Source organism: Copadichromis virginalis, linkage group LG2, assembly GCF_057382275.1.
Source record: "Copadichromis virginalis isolate Kocher_CV1m ecotype Utaka linkage group LG2, C_Virginalis_male_GT1.1, whole genome shotgun sequence".
NCBI classification, from domain to species: Eukaryota; Metazoa; Chordata; class Actinopteri; order Cichliformes; family Cichlidae; genus Copadichromis; species Copadichromis virginalis.
In genome coordinates this window covers 27,982,925-28,005,958 of record NC_140619.1, presented here as the reverse complement: position 1 = coordinate 28,005,958, position 23,034 = coordinate 27,982,925, and the positions used below count along the sequence as shown (strand labels likewise).

The 23,034-nt window shown below is 40.4% G+C and overlaps 2 protein-coding genes across 2 annotated transcripts; one reads left to right on the top strand and one right to left on the bottom strand.

Moving 5' to 3' along the window:
- The first annotated feature begins 7,488 nt into the window (after nucleotides 1-7,488).
- zdhhc15b (zDHHC palmitoyltransferase 15b) lies at nucleotides 7,489-12,586 on the top strand. The gene is made up of 11 exons (XM_085476907.1): nucleotides 7,489-7,663; nucleotides 8,068-8,094; nucleotides 8,209-8,303; nucleotides 8,389-8,509; nucleotides 8,851-8,920; nucleotides 9,201-9,233; nucleotides 9,322-9,442; nucleotides 9,599-9,731; nucleotides 9,879-10,005; nucleotides 10,571-10,689; nucleotides 11,700-12,586. The coding sequence occupies exons 1-11, from the start codon at nucleotides 7,546-7,548 to the stop codon at nucleotides 11,741-11,743; spliced, it is 1,008 nt and encodes a 335-aa protein (XP_085333033.1). The 5' UTR covers nucleotides 7,489-7,545; the 3' UTR covers nucleotides 11,744-12,586.
- A 1,024-nt stretch (nucleotides 12,587-13,610) lies between these two features.
- Nucleotides 13,611-23,016, bottom strand: uprt (uracil phosphoribosyltransferase (FUR1) homolog (S. cerevisiae)). The gene is made up of 8 exons (XM_085476921.1): nucleotides 22,952-23,016; nucleotides 22,480-22,707; nucleotides 18,241-18,283; nucleotides 18,089-18,158; nucleotides 17,833-17,895; nucleotides 16,755-16,916; nucleotides 15,958-16,056; nucleotides 13,611-13,998 (listed from the first exon to the last, which is right to left on the bottom strand). Exons 2-8 carry the CDS (start codon nucleotides 22,704-22,706, stop codon nucleotides 13,892-13,894), a joined length of 771 nt encoding a protein of 256 aa, XP_085333047.1. The 5' UTR covers nucleotide 22,707; nucleotides 22,952-23,016; the 3' UTR covers nucleotides 13,611-13,891.
- Between the last annotated feature and the right edge of the window lie 18 nt (nucleotides 23,017-23,034).

The window sequence follows — 23,034 nt, the reverse complement described above, 5'->3', positions numbered from 1 at the left end:
TTCCAAGACACATGGCTTATGTATTATGTTCTATTTTTAAAAGCAATGTCAGCTAATGAAGTGTTCCTCCTGGCACAGGCAGTGATTTGAAATGGCACACGGGTCCATTTTCTGCGCCTGCCTGCCTGTCTTTCTGTCTGTCTCCACTTCAAAGGCATGTATGTATCAGATAGAGCGACCGGTCCAGGTTTCTTGGGGGTGCAGACAAGGTCAACAACATGTGCTATGACTGCTAACCAGCCCCCTGCGGCTCCAGACTGCATCTGTTACATTCCTTGCGAAACAGAACAAAACACGGTCACCGAGTCTGTTTTGGTAACCCGTAACATGAAACACATTAGTGCCTACATCGGGAGGCTTTAAATGCAAAAGGTTGGGATTACTTAATGCCATTTACAACTCAGTAACTGTACCACCTTTGGCTGCCTTCTCTTGCTGAGCTGGGAGCTCTGACTGCATTACTAAATCAATAAGCCCCTTTCCACTCCCATATGCTTTCGATTTGCTCCTTGTACCTGGATCTTTCTTTGTCAGCGCCCCGACGCTCATGTATCTTCTAAATCTCTTTCACCTATGCTTTGTTTACCCTCCTGTCTGCTCCGCGCTCTCGTTGCTCCTCAGCCATCTTGTCCTTTTTTCATCTCTCTCCCACATTCATCCCTGTCTGTTCTATTTATTCCACTCTCACAGTCTGCCTCTCTGTCCCCGTGTGTTAAATTGGAGCATGGAAACAGATTCCCTTAAGTACCTACTCTGGAATCTCCTACACGATGATAACTCCAGACCCTTTCCATGCAGAGCTGGGAAAAACAGTCAGCCCGAACTCAAATTCGAGTCTCCAGTTTGAGACTTTCCTTGACTATTTTGAAATGTAAATTGCTGAAAATTTAGACGGTGTCACCTCTTTACTCGCGACGTTCATCGGAATATTTACGAGCATATAATTTTGGATAGAATTCATTTGTGAAGGGTTCAAATGGGGGTACTCATAAATTACTTCTACAGAGGAGACAGATGAGCTGTTGTCACCCAGATTTTCTTTTTATGCCACATTACTGCTCTGCCTGAGATCCGTTCCTTGCAGGATCTGGCTCGGATGGATCTGAGCACATCTGGTACCAGACTGCTTGAGACACTTGAGATGACCTTCCAAGCAGACTCTTAGGTGAGCACAGACAGCGACTAGCTTGTCAGAGAGATGATAAATCAGATTTTCTTCATTGTTGCCAAGTGCCACCTGGATTTTTCATTGCTGCCTTTTATACAGTAGGCAAGGAGTCTGTAAAGCTTATGAATAGTTCCATATCATTAATTCAGAGAGTAGTCACTCTCTCCCTCTGTCTGTGTATATATGGGAAGAGCAGTGTTTATTCATTAGGATGAGTGACAGACACCAATGGTGGAAGAAGACTGATTCAGTCCCATGTGAACCTGACGTAGTTGCATCAGTAGGACTGGATCATCAGAACCCAATGAGGCCTTCCACTGTCTACCTCAAACTATTCCCTGCTGCACCATTAGTGAGTAATCTGTTTTCTGAGGGGGGCGGGAGATGTTCTTGCTATTGCTCTCATGCGTTCTCACCGCACGCCCGGAATCTGAAACAAGCGGATACAAAACATCCAAAAGGGGAACGTATTAATGAGTACATTTTTCCTTGTATTATGTATGTTGTGACTGTGCGCCGCATGGAAAGGTGGGCATACAATGCAGAGCAAACAGCTTCTAACCCTGAGAGATGATAGACTTTCCAGCTGGCCTCGGTGTCCAGTGCAGTACTTTGTTTTCTCTGTTTGTATCTCACTGGTGGCACTTAACAACCGCTTCCCTTTCACTCAGTCAAATAAAACATATTGATACAATCTATTGTCATTATGGAAAGTTAACCTTAGGTGATGAAAATGAGCTTAGATATAAGAGGCTTGCCTTTTGTTCTCACTATCTAAGAGGACCCCATCAGACTTTCCACTTTCAGTGGCGTAGAGGTGTTTACATTTACACTGACTGCTTCCAAAAAAAAGGGCACTTCAAAGTAACAGAGCTGCTTCAGTGCCCCTTTGATTTCCCCAGCCAATATTACCGTGTGGTTAAACACGCTGTGTTATTTTATCACTTGATGAAATTCAATTAATTGGTTTGATGACAGGCACGGAGATCACGAACAATGATAATGGTGAAAAACAGTCTTTGTTTAAATCCTGCCAGCATCAAGGCAATGAAAAGAGCTCCACAGACGACTTCAAGGCACACGGTGTGTAATGAAATGCCTTTATTAAAACGCATGCGGTCCTCCTTTGTGGCGTGGCCACTGAAATTTCCATGATTGTTAAAGACACAGAGGTCTCCACCCTTGAGCAGATTTATTTTCACACATGCTGGGTGAGGTGTCTGCAATTCCTCCCTGCCCTGTCATTGTTTGTTCTGCTGTTAAGTGTGAATATGAGCAGAGGCCAGGCAGAAGTATAGCCCTGTTTTGAGGGCTTCTCCTGCTCCGCTGAGTGCCGTTTGCTGATGTCACACCAACTCAACAGCTTTCCAGACGTCTGAGCCATCGGTGGGGTGAGAACGAGACCTTGAGGCTGTGCAGTTGTCCTCTGAGTCTGATGTCAAAATGCAGAAACGGCGTGCATTATTCTCCCCGATTCCAACCTGGCTTATTCATACATGCATAATGCATCAGAACAAGTTTCTAGACATTCTTCACTGCAGTGCTTTGGTGTTAATAGGCTAATAGTGGACTGGATTAAGTCCTTTTCTGGGTTGTGTTAAACTAAATTGCAGATGACGTGCATGACCATGTTCTGTGAAGTCATAGCTGTGTTTTCTTGTACTGGTCTGTCTCCCTAATTACTCCTGTGCTCATGGCTGACTTTTGCACACATACCTTTTGTCTGAATGTGGGCAACTCAAACCAACAACTCTTCAATCACCTGGACGCACACCAATGACAATATGTCAAGATGAATGCAGACTTTCCAGTGTGCGGATGCACACATGATGAACTCCCCGTCCAGACGCTGAAGCATGCAGGGAATGAAATGGAAATCAAACTCAATACTGCATCATCTCGTCGCGTTTTAAAAACCGAGACAGACATGAAGCCTGCAAACACACAAAACTAATAATACCACCATTCCTCTTTCTCGCTCTTCCACACACACGCATATATGCAAGCTCTGTTGCTCCCTCACATACACATGGAAACACACACCTCCCAAATGAATCACCCTCCCAAGTGCTTAGCATCATCAGCATTCCCTGAATCAGCCGTGACTGCAGAGCACAACTGCATGACATGAGAGTCTCAGGGGTCAAATGAAATGCACACTCTAAGTGCCACTTCATCTTCAAGGCATAACAGTGAGCAGCGGCTCAAGAGCGAACTCGAATAACGCTGGATTGTGTCAGCCATTGTGCTCCTCTCGCCACTTAATAAGCCTGCATGGTGGCTCATTGTGAAGCGTGGTCCTTTAGCACTTTTCTCCAGCCATGCATGACTTCTCCCCAAATGGGCTCTTCTCCAGCCCCTACTGTCTGTTTATGTAGACTACCACCAGGGCGGCAAGGAATGCACTTCCAATACGATCTGCTCGCACACATCCTTAGATGAGGAGTCTGCTTCGACTTGCTGATATGAGCTGGGGTTTTTTTTGTTGTAACTTTTACACAGGGGTAAATGTTTTGATTAAAAGGTCGTTACTATTTTGCTAGTCACAATGACTTTGTAGTGGAGGGGTTTGCTGCCGTGCTGACGGATGGATGGCCGCTCCCTGCCTCCAGTGAGCGGTTGAATCAGAGAGGAGCTGTCATCACCGGGCTGCCGACGCTGTTGCTTGAACTGAGAGGAGGGCGGGGTAGTGTGTGTGTGTGTGTGTGTGTGGGGGGGGGGGGCAAAGAGAGCAGGAGTTAGATGGAGAGCCGGCTAAGGACGATGTGCGAAGAAATTTAGGGGAAGGAGAAGATGTAGGCCTTGAAAAAGAGAGAGGGGGAAGATCATGTGGGATGGAACAGAAGAGGTCAGTATTGGGTGCAGCTCACCTCACACCCCAATCCCAGAAGGCACTGCAGAGAGGGAGTCTGCATTACGTAAAAGGGGGGAAAGCAGGTGGTACTGTCTACGCAGTCCTGCTGTGGCTTTTGGTCCACAGTTAAATGCTCCAGTCATCTGGGGGTCCCATAACATGGTGAAAATGGGGAGACAATTACGCATTGTGCTGATCTGACACGTCAGAAGATGACGGCATGCCATAAAACCTGAGGCGAAAAGGCGTAAAGGGCTGAAGCAGCATCTCTGTGATGGGGTGGATGAAGAGGAGTAGATGAGACTCGCACACTCATAAACAGACATCAGTTTCTGCAGAACTTTCTTTCTTATTTTCATATCTCACAACGATGAGCCTAAAAACACAAATCTATGTTCAAACAAGTTTAATTCCTGGTATAATTGGATTCCTTGATGTTCACCCACAGTCATTCATTATAAAGCTTTAGTGCCCTTTGATGCCAAGACCTGCAGTCGATGAACACGACTAATGAGCTCCCATTAAACCAACATTTTACTATATGCAAATTTGAGCTTGTAAATAGAGCAATCACTAAAAGTTGTAGTGTAGTAAAACACACATGTTATGTCTGCAGTTTTAAAGTAGTCGTGCAGTGCCTCCTATTGGGCACTCCTGCAAAGTGCATGTGGTGTTTGGTGCTTTTGTCCCATTTGAATTGAAAACCTCACCTTTATTTTCTGTGTCTTGCATATATTTCAGAGTATTGCAACAACCAATCACAGATACAATGCTAATAAATAAAAGCCCAAACAGATGAGGTGCAGCAGGTTTCTGCCTCCAATACACTGCATTATCTTTTATTTTGGTTTCACTGCAAGAATGTGATGAAGAAGCTGTAAGTACTTAATTCCAAAACAGAAAAAACACCGGACATCTGTCAACACCTCGAGAAAGCTGGAGATGCCACACTCCTGTCCAGCTAATAAAACTATAAAACAGCAGCCTGTGCCCATCAACTGCACCAGTAAAGAGAGACCAGTGGGATAAACAAAGCAGTGGAAAGGCTGGCTCTTACAGGGCTAAACCTGAAACCCCTGGAGACAATCCTTTTTAACCTCCTCTGTGAGAAGCCAACGCAGTAAACCCTTACAACTTCCACCTCGTACCTTGATTGTGTAACAGGAAACTAAATTATGACTTAATGGCCGCACACCGAGGCAACCAGGGGGAGATCAGCGGGCTCGTATTTACTGGAATACTCCTCGGATGATTTCCAAAAATACACGACACGACTTTCAGCTTTATTTTATGTGAAAGTTAACACTTTAAGCAACACATTAATAAGAAACAGCAGGAGAAGAAGTCATTCACTGAGCCTTGTTTAGCAGAGAAGGCGAACATTATTCTTTATGTTAAAAGCTAATGAATTGCAGCAGCAGTCAGGTCTTACCTTCAAACAATGCAGGCTGACTCGGCCTTGGCAGGTCAAAACAATTAGCCTAAGTAATTTCGTGTAAGCATGTGTGAGGCCTGCAGTTATTCTGACAAAGATACAGCTGTTCTACACCCTATAATTGAAACACTTCGGAGTAACAAGGGGGCTAAATTGGAAGAAAGTGCTCCGTTAATGTTAAGTCATTCCTAAGGTGAGGTCCAGCTGGGGACCTGTGGTGTGTGTCATCGCACACTTCACTCCCTTCATTTCTACATCAGCTTCTATGACCTAATTTCAAATCAGGGGGAAAAGAAAAGTGTAAAATCATCCTACATCCTGGAGGTGTTTTCTGAGTAGTATTAATAAACTGATTTTCTGATGAAGACAAAGGTTAAATAAATAAAGGTTAAAAGCATACTGGCTTTCATTTTTAAGGTTTTCATATCAGGACATGAGGTCCTAAGTCATCTGATGTAAAGAAAGCCTCAGATGAACTACAAAATGTGACATATTACAGCATGTTGTTATTTATTTAAATTAAGCCAACATTATTTAAGCCAAAGCAGTGGGTGAAAAACTCACCCTTGCTGCTTCCATATGAATTAAGAATGTAAGAAGGTGTTGCTAATCTAACGTAATTGATTATCAGCAAGTGTAAGAAACTCTAGTCTGATCTGGAGCATTAAGGCGTGTGTTAAAAAATGCCAAAGAGGAAAGACACCAGGACTGATCTTAATGAGGCAACTTTTCCAACCCAATAGTCTGGGAAGGGTTATGAGGACACAGCGTCATGGCTTAGGTTCGCAAACCATATCTAAACAAATCCCAAGACTTCTGTGATAATGTCCCTCGTGGACCAAAGTGGAGATATGTCCGTATGACACAAAGCACCACATTTGGTGAAAAACAACCACAGCATATTAGCACAAATAGCTGACACCAGCTGTGAAGCACGGTGGTGATGATTTGGATTTGTTTTGCAGGTGCAGGATATGAACAAAAAAGAAGAGAATCAATGTACTGCAATAGTACAGTCAACGTCCAGGCAGCAACCTGAGTGAAATGCTGTGGTGGGAGCTTAAGAAACCTGTGCTCAAACAAATGTCCACAAACCTCAATGGGCTGAAACAATGGTGTAAAGGAGTGCGGGAACATCTTTTCCAAAACAAAGTGAGACATCGATGAAGCCATACAGAAAATGATTAATTTAAGTAAGTGCTGCTAAAAGTGATTCTATGAGCTACTGAGTCATTGGGTTTACTGAGTTTTCCACAACTTTGTTTAATTTGAAACAAAATGGTACAGTGTCACGTCACATGTTGTTGTCCAGCTCAGGTTCCATTTATCTCATTTTAAGACCCGGTTAAGCTACAGATGTTTTTTTTTTAATTGTTATTTTTTTTATTATTAATGTGAAACCTTAGAATTGACATAGCTGTCTTCTTACCAAGACTGTACCTGAGGGTACTTTGACAGGATACATAAGGAAAATACATGGTTATGTATTTTTCCCAGGTTTTCTGAAGTGTGCTATTTTGAGCTTAGTTCTTTGCTTGCTTGCAGAAAATTTAGACCTTTCCAGACACTCTGACCTGTGACAGAAGTAAAAGTCCAGATGTTACTGATAACATTAACAACAAAAGGGCCCTGGAACCGAGACAACAAGACACAATTGTTTCATCATTAATTTTTACTGTTTTCAGCTGGGCCGGGTTTTTTTTTTCCGAGGGTATCCATTAAAATGTGTGCTCTTTTGTATTTTTGCTTTTTAATGCGGCTTCTTATAATAGGCTTTATGTTCTTTAATTATTGTAAAACAGTGCCAATAAACCAAACCTAACCCTGAGTTGACTGGAATTCACCATGTACAACAGCTGTTCCTTCCTAAAAAACAAAACAAAACAAAAAACATGTTAATGTGCCCATCAAGCATATTTGAGTAACTCTACAACAGTAAAAGTAATATTTATCTTAAAAAAAGAAAAAGAAAGAAGGAACACTAGCCAAACGGTAACTTCAGTGCAGTGAATCGCTCCCCGATGCAACTGATGGATAAATCCCAGGAATAGTAGTCGAACGCGGAAGAGAGCGGAGCTCAGATGGAATATGGCTCTCTCCAGAGGTTTGAGATGCTGTCAGAGGGTTTTCTCGTGGATACCTGTTCTTATTATCACCGCCGTTGTCTTGTGGTCGTATTACGCCTATGTCTTTGAACTATGTCTTTGTAAGTATGGCAAACTGTGTTGGTTTCCCGCGACTTTGATCGTTTAGTTACAGACACCGCAGACTACCGCACAGCGGTGTTGACATAACGTTATAGAAAGAGCAGGAAGTGGCTTCGGGTGTGTGCGTTCATTTACTTAATATACAATCAGATTCTCCTTAAACCTAAACTAATTTCCCATCTTCCCCTACAAGCTCAGTGGTAATTCCTGGTTTTATACCAAAACTGTTGTGCTGTTATTCCTCTTAGCTAAGTACAACCTGACAGTCTGGCTAGTCGTGTTAGCCGGTAAATGCTGTTTCAGTAAACAATAAACAAACTAGTGTTAGCCAAAACAGTTAGCTAGACTGTTGTCAGTCAGCCAACTTGGGTGTATTTCTGAAATCATGTTCTTGTTTTAACAGTTACAATCACCAATACACTGGAAAAAGGTAAGCTACCCTCTCGTCTCAGTGTAATGTGCACTGTTGAACCATGAACTAGAATAACACCGGGCTTGTTTCTGATATATTATGTATTATGGTGATTATTTCTTGTGCTTGCAGTGGCCTATTTGCTTTTATTTCATGTTTGCTTTGTGATGTTCTCCTGGACCTACTGGAAGTCAATATTCACCCCTCCTGCGTCTCCATGCAAAAAGGTCTGGAGAGCTAACCTGAATATCACCAATTAACTGTGGCCTATGCTGAATATGTTGTATGCAAATATCTGTCTGTCTGCTTTAGTTTCAGCTGTCATACTCAGACAAGCAAAGGTACGAAATGGAGGACAGACCAGATGCTCAGAAGCAAATCCTGGTTGAGATTGCAAAGAAGCTGCCTATTTTCACTCGAGCCCAATCTGGAGGTAAGCAGTGAAAGCATGTGAAATCATGTGAAATGTTTTTTTTCTTCTAATTTTCTTTGTCCACCTTATTTGATATAGAGTTGTGGGGGGCAGCACTAACAATACAGGTATATTAGCCGCAATCCATCATCTCACACATAATCTGTGTTTGGTGAAAGGAAATGGGTGAGGGCAATTAGCTTTGTGTGCACTCCGGAGCATCTTCATCCAGAGTAATCAGCCAGTATATCTCTTTCATTAATGCTGATTGGTAAGACTTAAGTTCTGGGCTGCAGGAAGTATTTGAAGGGCAAGCTCAGCTCAAATGTCGTCCATTCAACTCGCCATCCTCTTGTCTCCAGCTATCAGGTTCTGCGACCGCTGCCAGGTGCTGAAGCCTGACCGCTGTCACCACTGCTCCGTCTGTGAAATGTAAGACACCCTTTCCTCCCCAATCTCTTCATCTGGAGATGGAGAGAGGCAATTAGATATTTGTTGGCCAGGGACTGTTGTGATAATTAGAGGATGTTGCTTTTGTTTGCCATGTCATGTCTTGAAGACATTATTCCAAAGATCAATCAGTGCAGAGGTTTAGCAAAGGGAACGAGCCGATAGCTGCCAGTGTACATGTTAAAGAAAGCTGTAAGAAAAGCTTGCCTAACATGAAACAAATGCCATTAAAATGATATAGAAACCTTGTCTTGCTTTTAAGGTGTGTCTTAAAGATGGACCATCACTGTCCCTGGTAAGTTGTAATCTCTTCCTCTTCGTCAGTGTTTAAATGGTGAAATAAATGTTTTGTTCTAAAACCAGAATGTCTTTTTCCTTTTAAGGGTGAACAACTGTGTTGGTTTTTCCAACTACAAGTTTTTTCTCCTTTTCCTTGCCTACTCTATGGTGTACTGTATATTCATTGCGGCAACAGTCTTTCAGTATTTCCTCAAATTCTGGGAAGTGAGTGTCATTCTTGCTTTATGACTCATATTCACAAGTTGTCATAATGTCATTTTGAAGTCCTTATAGTCAGCAGTATTGTATTTCCGCAAGATTCAAGCATTCTGTCATAGTTTATTCTCAGGTTTCTAGCACTCTCATTTCGCTCTTTCCCAGGGGGTCTTGCCAAACGGGCCTGCAAAGTTCCACGTCCTCTTCCTCATGTTTGTGGCTCTCATGTTCTTTGTCAGTCTCATGTTCCTCTTTGGCTACCACTGTTGGCTTGTGGCCAAGAACAGATCCACATTAGGTGAGAATTTGACGCATTTACTGATTAAACCCTCCTCCTTAAGAAATTGATCTCATTTATTTAATACATTAAGCACACATTAAATATGGTATGGAGAATTGAAAGGTTGACAGGGGAAACCTAACTAGTTTCATATCTGTTTTTTAGAGGCCTTCTCAGCTCCGGTTTTTGCCAACGGACCAGACAAAAACGGCTTTAACGTCGGCACGCACAGAAATCTGGAGCAGGTATTTGGAGAGAATCGGAGATTGTGGTTCATCCCCGTCTTTACGAGGTGAGTTTGTTGTCAGGAGGCAACTCGTTGATTTCTATAATGAGGTGATGGCATTTTGGCATCTTTACACTGAAGTCTTGGCCCTATAGTTTGCAACAGAGTGTTGAAATACACAGAATTAATTCAGAGTGCAACGTGTGCCAAAGCCAGTGCTCACAGAACATGATCTGGATCCTCACTAAAAGCTAATGGATACTTCCTCTGTTCACCACCACTTCTCCACCAGGTTCATGGAATTTGGCCTGTTAGTTCTTGCATAATGTTGTGGACAAAGAGGCTGAGCAAGTGTCTGTACCTCAGCTTACTGCCATGGTGGAGGAAGAGTTAGAGATCAGTATAATGATTTAAGTAGTACACTGAATATTTGAAGTATAAGGGATATGAATAATTGATGGGGAACAATATGACATTGACTTCAGAATACAGAGTAGTTTTTACATCAAGCTGCAGTGGAGCTAATGAATAACATGCATAGTGAAGAATTTGATCAATGGTTGGAACTTATTTAATAGTTAACTGGATCTTTAACAAGCTTCCATCTGTTTCTGTACCTCTTATATGTCAGCCAAGGGAATGGCCACTACTTTGCTTTGAAGAACCGGAGCTCTGAATCCCAGAACCCCTTATTAGCTAACGAGGACATGTGGGAAGAGTCTGATGATGGGTCTGAGGAGGGAAGCTTGGGTGAGTTTATTTAAATTCTGTCATATTTAAAATACACAGAGCTGAAAACGCCTTTTTCTCATTAATGCCCAATATACTGTATATCCTATTCAACTTATATCATCCAGGACAGCTGTCATGACCTGCTGGTCAACATATCTTCACAGTAGCACCTGATCCATGAAATATATGGCTCTTGGCTTCTATTTACTCTAGATGAGATTGCTGGTGCTAAAGACACAAGTAGCTTCCTTCCAAAAATAATTGGCTCTAATACTTTTGCATTTTTTTAATCCATTAAAAACCTCTTAAGAGACTTAATGCTTGAGTTTTTTCCAGAATCTGTTAGTATCTAATTACAGTTATCCTTTGTGTCATTTTGACCTTTGTAGTTGCTTTGCACTGTGAAATTTAAAAACAAAAATAAAGGGTGAGTCATGCGAGTCACAGGCAAATGCTTGCAGGCATCCGGTGACTTTTACTGTATTTTCTAAACAAATATTTTACCTACTCTATCACCTTCAGGTCTTACAAAAACAAGTAATAGTGTCCAGTGAATACTTGTGCTTTATAAGTTATTTGTGCCTGTCTCTTATTTATGTTTTTTATTCCTATGAAAGTCATATTTATTGCTCGAGTGTAGTGACAGAGAAAATATCCATTCAGAGACCCCGACTTTTCCGTAACTTGACTTTCCAAATATGGAATCCCTGCACTGAAACATCCAAAAACAAACGTTGTTGGAGGTCACACAGTAGGAGCAATAAGATGGGCAAGGTTTGTAACCTTGGGCTAACGGCGGAGGGGATGGGACACAGTAACGACACCATGCAACGGCAGATTAGTTCAATATTTGTTCAGTTGAAATGACCTGAAGGCTTCACTATAAACTGCTGCTGTGTTTATATTTTGCTACCACCTGCTGGTCACATGAACCACACTGTTCACTACCAGATGCATCGTTTACAACAAAACCACAGAAAAAATTAATTTACATGCTGATTTTTTTTTTTTTTTTTTAATCATTCCAGCAGAGGATGTGGACCCCTCTGTTACCATAGAGATGGAGGAATAATTTACACTGGTGGAGACCTGGACTTGTATCGCACACACTGTGTATTGAGAGGTAAATCATTCCAAATCACAAGGACGTTCAGACACACCGAAGGGGCCCAAACAAAAGGATTAAGACCTGCGTTTGGACTGTCGTTGCCAACTCTACCCCGATGCTTCACATACTGATGAAAAAAGGAACTCATTGGATGACCAGTGGAAGCATCGCCTCTCATGTCATCATAAAATTTTATTTTCGGGGCAAGTCAAGTGTTTCCTGTTTTACAGAAAAGCAACTGATTTCTTTTTTTTAATTACAGAGAAAATATTTTGCCTGTATTTGTTATTCTTGACAGAGCACTAAACCTTTACAGCTTCTGTCTGGCAGTGTGCAATTTTACAGGTTTCTGTTTGAGAGTTAAGCTTACAGTGTTGCACCTTATGGTTTCTTTGGTGGGGGACGGGAAGGGAACTCGCACTTGTCAGGCTCCAGAAGTCTCATAGTGACTGAGTTGTCTACAAGTTTGAGGTTTACAGCATTTAAACATAAGATTTGACTTAAACATATTATTAAAAAGCTAACTTAACCTGAGCCTTACTAACAAGTATTCCTGCTTTTGGAGTCAGTATCTCCTCGGAATGTATCCTCCTGCTCCTCATCATCCTTTTGAGTACTTTGCACCAACATCTTGGGCACTTCTTCCCCCATTATGGAGTGTTTTATCCTCCCTGTTGCAGTTCGAATGTCATTAGCTCAGTGTCTAATCACAATGGTGACTGTAACAATAAGACAAGCATAAATTTGGTCATAGTTAGACCTGATTACATGTTACATCTGAGTATTATGGCAAACTTGATATGTCTATCTATCTATCAGTGGAGTCATATTCTGAATAGACTGTATATCATGGCTTAAAAGCTGTTTGCTACATTGATTAAGAAGGATGCAGTGATTGGTTAGATTTATGTCTGGGGTTTGAGCATGAGATTTACTGAGACTTTTTTTTTTTTAATCTAATCAGTCTTTTTTTATCATTAGCTATCCCTGGGAAGATAACACTTTGGATGCAGGGGATTAAAAGTTGCTTTTGTTATAGACACAAACATGCATATGAGAGGGCATAGGGTCTTCTATGTCTGTTTTTGATCTTTTTAGATAAATACACTGTACATATTAACTGATCCTCATCAACAGGTTGGTAGAGGGCAGTGATCTTCTGCAATATAATGTTCTGATTATTATTATTTTTTTTACCTGTGTTTATGTATTTTAATACCAATGAAAGCTAATCTTATTCAGACTGCTTTTGTGTATTTAGACAGCGCACCTGGCAGGAAACCACTTCTTTAACAAAGTAAACCCATTTATTCAGTCATGCATAAGAAGTTGGGTTTTCACCAGATGTGTGTACAGTTGTATGTTGAAGCTTAAACTTTTTGTCAGATCAGTTTTTTCCCAAGTTGAGTGACCTAAACTAAATGCTGCTCATATCTGAGAAAGGCTTCTGTTCATTCTACTGAAACTGTAGGTTATTTATCAGGGATATGTGAAAGCTTGTATAAAAACATTGAGAAGGATATGGCTGTTGAGTGTATCATTTAGTCTTTTGTCTATTTATTGTTATAAAAGTCTGCCTTTTTTTTTCTCTCGTGTATCGAGTTTGAACCATACCTGCTGCAGGCAGTGTCTGTATATTTTGTTCTATTACCGGTAAGTGAACTATTGAAGTAACATACTTTAATCAAACAGAACATTTACAACTTGAGAAGGCAGGAGTTCAATGTTGCTAGAGCACATGTGGTCCCCTCTTTAACCCGTCTTTGGAGTATGTGATTGTGGTGCTTCCCTTTTTCCATCACGTCAAAACTACCAATAGTTTCATTTGCTGTTCTTTGTAAACAAATATTCTTTATTGATCCAGCAGATGTTGTAACATGCAGAATAAAATGATCCAAGTTGAACTCTTTACATGGTTCTGTGTAGTCTTTTTATAGTATGACTATACACAGCATAGAATAATATATACATTTGATTAATTTGATATCAGTTTTTGAACTTTGTAAATGAGAAGCAGTACTTCGCACAATGAGGAGAACATGACAAATACATTGCAAAATATATTAAAAACCAAAACTATTTGCAGATCATGTTCCTCGGGTTGTCCTCCATTTAGTCGGTGCCAAAGTACCTCTGTCCGAAATGTGTTGGAGCCACCGGGTGGACTTCTGTGGTCAGAATTGTGATATCTGGGAACTCCTGGATTATAGATTTTGCTCCTAGAAGAAAAATGTACAGTTGGTTCACTTTCTGTCTGAAATCTAAGCCACTGATGTGCTGAATAAACAAAAGCAACTAGCAGCCAAAACCTGAAGCTTTTCTGAGGTAAGACTGCTATGCAATGCCAGTTCATGACCAGGATGGAAAAAAGCAACCATCTTATTTCCCACCATCTTCAGCTGTACTGTGGTGAGGTTAAGAACAGCTCAGGTAAGCTGATAAAGGGGCCTAAAGCTTAAGAAGCAACAACACTGACATATTCTCACTTTTTAGGTTTATACAGCAAACATTAAAAAGTAGATGCATATTTACATGTTCACCTGTTCCAAAACAAAATTATTATTTATCTGGCATTTGGCACTGTTTTTGTTTCTACCAACCCCCGAGGGGAATAATCTACCTTTAAGTCCACTATGTTCATCAGCTACTCCACTTGCTACCTACTGTGGCTTTTAAGTGCTTTTTTATTAAAGGCAGTTGTCTGCTGTAGCTGCAAATGGATTGAGAATGAACAAACACTAAACAATGAACTGAAACTCACTATAAAGTACTGACTAAGCAGAGCTGCAGGGGATCCTGTCAGTTCATTACAACTCCTTTAGCACTGTCAGATACACTGTTAGTATAAAAAATACTAATTATAGATTATTAAAAATAATGTAATGGTAACACACAATGGTCTCATTCCACATGACAATAAGATTACCAACATTGGTGTCCAGGAATCACTTGAATCATCTACTTTATTATTAGGTACATTTTGCTAGTATTAAGTTGGAGCCGCTTTTGCATAAGGTGCTGGAAAAATTCATCAGAGATTGGAGTACAGCTAACTCACTATCACTGTCTCTAACCAGCTTGAGATGACTTGAGCTTTGAGCTCCTGCTGTGTTATCCTGCTGGAAGCAGCCACCAGAACATGTGCACACTGCGCTTATAAATGGATGGAAAATGCTGACACTACCATCCAAATGTCGCTGCAAAAATAGAGACATTAGACCAGGTGATGTTTTTCTCAGACTTCTATTATCCATTTTTTGTGAACTTGTGTGAACTGTAGCCTCTGTTTTCTGTCCTTAGCAGACAGGAGTGGCACCCAGTGTGGTCTTCTGCTGCTGTAGCCTATCTGCTACAAGTTTTGATGTGTTGCACATTCAAAGATGCTCTTCTGCATACCTTGGTTCTAAAATGTCTTTTTTTTTGAGTTGGTGGTTCCTTCCTCTCAGCTTAAAGCAGTCTGACTTTTGACATCAACAAGGCATTTTAACCCATAGAACGCCTGCTGACTGGATTTATTACCTTTTTAGAACATTCTCTGAAACTCTAGAGATGATCGTGTGGAAAATCCCAATAGATCAGCAATTTCTAAAACACTTAGACCAACCTCCTTGACACCAACAACCATGGAATGTTCACTTACATCACCTTTCTTGCCCAACTTGACATGTCTACATGCATTGGGTTGGTGACGTGATTAGCTGATTACATACTCGTACCTGTGAGTTGAGCACCTGTACCTAATAAAGCGACCACTTCTGTATATAGTGTAGACCAGGGTTTGATTACCTGGTAAAAGGAAATGTCTTTAAAAAGGCTTCATCCCCTTCAGAGGATTAAATAGCTTTTTATATTTTAATGGCAACATGTGCTTAATATATCAACGTTTCATATATTTAAGTGGAATAAATCCATTAAACATCAAAACAATCTGGCCCAAGCTAAAGTAGAGAAAACTATAAACGTGCAGAAGTTACCATAGTTTACTGATGACTGCTGAGCAAGACTTCAGATCAGCAGCGCCACAGAACCTCATTGTTGTTGGCAACAGTATTTTTTATATAGACACTGATGCAGCAGAAACATGAGTGGAGGAGCAATAGAGGACAAAGTGTGTGATCTGGGAGGTAAACAAAACCGAGCTGGTGGCGACTGCACTTGTGTTGAGCTGTCTGGCTTACCATGAGGTGTGGAGAAGAGGCTGAGTAGGATAATATGTTTGGGTTGGACCCTGTGCTCTTTCAGCACCCTCACAGCCTCAATCACGGTGTTCCCTGTACCTGCAGACACAGAACAAATAAGGTTTGCTTCACATTCCTGCTTATAATGACAAATTTGCTGACTCATCTCAAGAATATGTGACAAGTCGTAACAGATTCCCAACACAAACTACATAATTGCATTTTTCCCAATTCAAATATATCCAACTCATGCATTATGAGCATCTTAAAAGGAAAGGAAAGTGATTGTGTGCTGATTGATGTGCCCATGAGTCTGGACAATTGACAGGCTTTAATTTCACATCCAGTTAGCATGCATCAATGAAACCATATGTTCCATCATTCTGACATTATAAAATATACCTTGAGCCTAGCTTGGTCACTTTTTTTTTTTAAAGCTGAGAACAGAAAAATGCTGCTTTGTGACACAGGGAAACCGGGGCTATTAAGATACTATTTTTGTTGGCACTCATTATGTTATTCAGCAGCCTGGTGGCTATCTCCCAGGCAATGTATAATTAGCCCCATGAGAACTATAATTATCAGAGCAGTGTGAATGGGCCGGCGTGATGTGGAAATGCAGACTTGGTGGTGAAGGTCAACTCAAGGGAGATTTTCCAAAATGAATAAATACAAAAAACTTTTTTTCTTTTTACACTTGCACAGAATTGAACATCTCTTGACATTTACGTGCTACTGAAGGTGACAAACTGGAGTCACCAGCAAGAAAAAACGAGCTCAGCCATCTTGTTACTTACTGAGAATGGGGTACATGAGCAGCACTTTTCTTCTATACACATCTGGGGGGAACTTGGCATAGTAGACCTTGGCTTTCTGTGTCTCTTCGTCACTCTGTATGAGGATCTTGCCAATGCGGATAGAGCGGCAGCAATCACGGAGACCCTGCTCCATGGCCTCACCTGTGAGAAAGCACGTGAAATGCAACTGTGGTTGAAAGGTTGAAATATATTTGTTGCTTAGGGTTAGTTTTGTCTTCATCAGCGGGGATTTCCAGCAGACCTGCACCTACATGTGTGTTGCGTCTCATTTCTCCAGTAAGACACGCTCACGCCATATCGGTTTGTTTGAAATTACAAGAATAATTATCAGCAGCGCTAATCATAAAAATACATTCCGGATTTTCCTAAACCCAAAGTCACCTAAAAATATTAAAGAAATATAAAGACATGGCTGGTGCCATTTAAAAAACAAGCAAACAAACAATGCTATATATAAATGCAGAATTGCCCGCTTTCCTCCACAACCACATAGAAAAGTTCACACACTGGTCACACTGTAAAGCATTCAGTCTTCATTACATTACAGCGCTCTACCATGACATGCTCAAAGTCAACCCACGAGGATGTCAAGACATGACTGTGGTATGGAAAACAATAGAACCGGTGTTTTGACTTAGCTGATGTGTTACCTTTAAGGTACAGTGTTTGAGTTTTATACTTCCTGTGTTTTATTCTAGCATGACTGTCAAAAAGGCAAAACAGGCTTTGCAGACAGCTATGGTAACAGTCTCATTAAACCAAAAGGATAGATAACAAGTGTCACTTCTGGTTGTGTGGTCTGCTGACAGCGAAGCCTTCAGAGACTGTGCTCTCTACAAAACTAAAGACAAATAGCTGTCTCAAATGCCTAACATAACGTTTACACAACGTAGTATTCAAACAAGAGAGTAGTTAGTCTATGATCCAGCGCAAACGATAACCGAGCAAGAGCAAAACAGATGCACAGTATGAGTACACGGTTTCATGGAAGACTTATGTGTACCTAGGAAAGACACAAATTTGTTTTGATAGGTGTGCTAGAGAAGGTTTAACTTACCACTCCTCATAATGCTGACTCCACAGTTGCCTCTTTCAAACTTGACACCCTCATACTTGTACCCTGAGGGAAAAAATGAAGCAGAAACAGTCACAAAATGTAGCTGTTCAGAAAAAGCCCACACAGTCATATAATGCTGGGAGTTAAAACACTCAAACACTGGAGCCCACTGGTCAGAATTCAGAACTCTGTTTTTGTCTAACCTAGACTTTACACCTGAATAACGACTTTGTTATTACAGAGAGATCCTCCTCACCTGTCGGTGTGGTCACTGTGCACTCAGAGTAGGGGAGCTGGTTCAAGCCCTCTTCAACTACAAGCCTGATCTGGTTTTTTACAACACAAACAGACTTTATTTATAAAATCTTCACACTCTTACAGCATACTGTATTAAAGTCATGATCTTACCAGTCGGTCTGCACAAAACACAAAATCTCCTCTGCTGGTTGTCCTGAAAATGTAAATATGAGTTTGATTAGATCATTTTAGATCAGGGGTTGGCAAACTTTTACTATGAAAAGGGTCATTTTCAAGCAATTCTTAACCTGTAAAGAACATCTGATATTTGCAATGCCTATTTATTTAAGCCATTTGTTATACAGTCATGTGAAAAAGTAAGTTTCCCCATGACAATATGTACTTCTTTGAAAACTTAAAGGATACCCCATGATTCAATAGTTTATTATTTAGCAGTAATTGTTTTCTGTATGGCGTTTTAAGTCTCTCACATCATTGTGGAGGAATTGTCGCTCACTTGTGGCGCACTTACAGTGCTATTTGTTCATTGAGGTTTGCAGGCATTCATATATGCACAATATTTTTAAGGTCCTGCCACAGAATTTAATTAAGGCTGAGGTCTGGACTTTGACTGGACTGCTGCAACATCTTTATTCTTCTCTTTTTCAGTCATTCTGTTGGAGATCATTGTCCTGTTGTGTGACATCAAGCTTTAGCCCATGGCCTGACATTTCACTGTAAAATACTTTGGCATATGGTCGACTAAGTGACTGCAATATGCTTAGGTATATAGCTGCAAAATAAGCTTAAATCATCACCCCTTCTCCACCATGCTTTACAGCTGGTATGAGGTATTTGTGCTGATGTGCTGTGTTTTGTTTTTCGGAAATGTGAACCCTGGCCCAACATTTTGTGGTTTGTTCAGATCAACTTTGAAACAACCCCCTCTGCTAGGTTATTTTTAAAGAGAAGATGTATTCTCCTGGCAACCCTTCCAAGCAAACCAGACTTGTTCAGTCTTTTTCTGATTGTACTGTCATGAGTTTTATCATACTAACTGAGGCCTGTAGAGTCTGAGATGCAGCTCTTGGGAGTTTTTACAGATTATCTGAGCATTGCATGGTTGTTAACACACACCTGAATGCTCCAGACCAGCAAATTGCCAAAATGTCTGCTTTTACAAAGATCCTGACAGTTGATGATGATCAGACTATCAGCACTGCATAGTCCTGTGGAAACTCTTTTTTACATGACTGTATGCATGTCATTTTTTAATTCTTATCATGTGTTAATGAAGAAGGCACCAACTATTATTTGGATGTTTGCCCATCAAAATACCAATAACAGTAAAAATGCAAATCTTTTACTACATGTGACTACTTTAAAGTGGGCTATTCATAATTAGTATTTTAACTTTTCGTTTTCATTACAATAATATCATTTTTGTTGCATTTATAGTTCCTAATGATCTATTTTTTAAGATACATGCGTCTCTGAGCTGGTTGATACTCAGCACTGCTCTGATTCAAATAATCTTATTACTGCTTCAATTTCATCTCTTTTTGTGTGAACAGACGACAACTATTCCTGTTTGTATCAGGTAAAGTAATACAAGGTTATAACTACACAAGACATCTTAACAACTGTAAGATATGTTGGTTCTTTTGATACAATAAATTATTCTCTCCTTGAAAGGCTTAAAAAATGTTGTAGCTGAACCTGTTATGATAGTTACTATGACGTTTCCTTGAAGAAGCATCACTTGTTTTAGTCACAGGTAGAGCAGGGCGATATGGCCAAAAATATTTATCACGATATATATTTGAAAATTTGCGATAACGATATAACTGACGATATAATTGATGCGAGACAAAATACAACTCCACAACATTACTAGCGCAAAAAGACAACCTTCCATTTATTTTCACTTAAACAAGAAGCTGGTTTTTATGTACATTAAAGCTTTATAAAAATGTAACAGTGCAAATGCAAATGCCTTGCTGAAAGTTTAACCAAAAGGCATTTCCAGTAGAAATGGGCTGACATATCCTGAGCATAACCATGTATAATATCCACTGAAGTTAAAAAGAGGTGCTTTGCAACATTAAACTGCAGTGTGCAGTACGTATTTTTCGGACCATAAGGTGCACGGGATTATAAGGCACATTAAGCGAAACAAAGCAGTCAGATAAATCAAACTTTATTAAACTCATTCTTCTTGCTTCCTCCACTTCTGTACCATTGATTCATTAATGCTGTATTCTATCACAGCTGCTCTGTTCCCATGTTGTTGCAGTATATTAATGACTAACCTCGTATTGTGGATGGATTATCTCAGTTGTTCTTCTGACTGAAGTTTGGTCCGTTTACAGCATCCTGCCATGCGATTGCATTTGTCTCTAACTATCAGAAACCTTAACGTTAACTTTTTTAAGTGGAAAAGTGTTAGTGTTTGTCCTCCAGCTTCACTGTTTATATTATGCTAACATAGCTGTGTTGCTAGCGATCACGTAGCACATCATTAAATACCAGCTAGCCCAACTTCAGTAACCCTATTTTTTTCAATTCAATTCAATTCAATCTTTATTGGCAGACTACATGTCCATAAAAACAAGACAAGAAACACACACACACAACTCCCCCCCCCCCACACACACACACAACACTATAAACGTCACTGCTGTTTAGTTTCCTGTCTTCATTTATGTTGGAAGTGATAGCAGAGCTGTACGTTTGATTTTTTTCAGAAATCTCTCAGTCTCTCAGTCAGAACATGCTAGCGAAACTAGCGAGCTAGCTTCCGCTAGCTTCCTGCTAACTTCTAACTCCGTTAAATGTAATAAATTTTGTTTTCATGGATGCCTGGAAGTTAAACTTCATAGTTACACCTGGTAAAGCAGCAATGCTGATCGTTTTATTAAAGATGAAAGAATTTAGACAGTTTTTAACTCTCAGTGATGCTGCAGTGTTCGTTTGACCTGAAGGTTATGGAGTTTAGGACCCAGATTACTCCCAGATTTAAGAGCATCTTAGTCCGACAATAACGACGGCCGCTTGCATGTTCTGCAAAAAAATGTGCTTTGTCGTGTATCTGACGGACAAACACCAAACCAGTTCCACATCACTGAAGTTGCACCATTTTTACAAACCAATTCTGGTTCATTTGTTTCACTCAACAATCGGCCATGTGCGTATGAAAACAAAGCCACTGCGCATGCGCGTTTTACTCATATTCTATCGCGATATTTCATTTTCCTATCGTTGCCTAACATTATACTGGTATTACCGTGAACGGTATAATATGGCCCAGCCCTAGTCACAGGCATGGACAATATTGCACATACTGTAGTTTCTTTCACCATGTTGAGTCATCATTGAAGCTATATGGGTCATTTCATATCAACTGACTAAATCTGGAAAAAAATCCCAGCCTGAAAAATTCCCAGGGTGATCATGAACTCAAATTTGCTACATAAAGTGAAGGTCGGAGATATTTGGCCTAAAAAAATATGATTTACATAATTTAAGTAGCTCTGTAGATATAGCTGGTTGAAAATGCCCCCAACTTAGATAGATAGATAGATATATATATATAGATAGTCACAAAATATCTATCTATCTATATATATATCTATCTATCTATCTATCTATCTATCTATCTATATATATATATATATATATATATATATATACACACACATTTAAAAAAAAAAAATATTTATATGAAAAAATATCTATTTTATGAGTAAACTTATAACAATATAGAGGTAAAATGTTGCAGTTTCTTTAATAAGAAGCGTGCCCCCCCTTCTAACATTTGAAAGGAAATTGGAGATGGTCAGGCTGAAAGCATTTCTCTGTGCGCCCCAGGGTGGCTGTGGCTACAATGTAGCTGCCATCACCAGTGTGTGAATGTGTGTGTGAATGGGTGGATGACTGGATATGTAAAGCGCTTTTGGGTCCTTAGGGACTAGTAAAGCGCTGTATAAATACAGGCCATTTACCATTTGGTCATTTGACATATGTTTAAAGAGTGAGTTATTTAAACCTCACGCTTTGTTTTTCTAATATTACATCAAGATCTGAGATGTGCTATACGTTTGCCTGACCTATCTAATATCACTGCAAACTCTTTGACTTCCCCTGGAAATTTACATTCCATTAAATTTTTGGTAAGCTGCCTTTTTTAGGATTAGTGGCATCCTTTAAATTACATACCTTCCTGGTTTTCTATTATAGTTCCAGTTCAGTGAAATGAAGAACAGCTACGTTTTTCCATTTACTAATTATAGTTTTCTACAGAGACCATAAACACAAGTCTATATTTTATATAAGGCTCGTTACTTGCTTTTGTACCACAACCACTATGCATATGGCCTGTGTGTCAGTAAACAAGAGCGGGGGACTCACTTGTCTCTGATTATTGTCTGTAATTCACGGATCTGGTCATTCAGAGGAAGCAGCTTAAGCTGGGGTCCCAGGTTGTCCTGGCTGTCAGGCTGTGTTGTGGCATCACTTGGTTCGGAGTTGGATACTACTGCAGGCACGCTGCTGTTACTGTTTGCAAACCGAACTTGCTTCATTGGGTGCTCCTGGCCACTGCTCACATTGTTCAGCTGCTGATTGTGGCATGGCATCCTGAGTAAAAGCAAGAGATATCTATGCTAAAGTCAGCTAGCTTCTTTCCGCCGCGCCACACACGTACTAACGGTGTGTCACAAGGAACACAACGTGCTCTGCCGTTAGCTTCAACTCTTAAACTTCGAGTAGCTACTGCACAGACACCCGCGTTAGGACTTCACTCGCAGATGTACAGACACCGAAACAGGTCGTGTTAAAAACAATTCCTTGCCAAAACGCAGCGATTAGAAAACCTGCTTGCCTGCTAGCTTTGACACGACGTTAAAGAAGGCCGGATATGACGTACCCGGCGTGTTGCCTAACTGCCCTCCTTCCTCATACAAC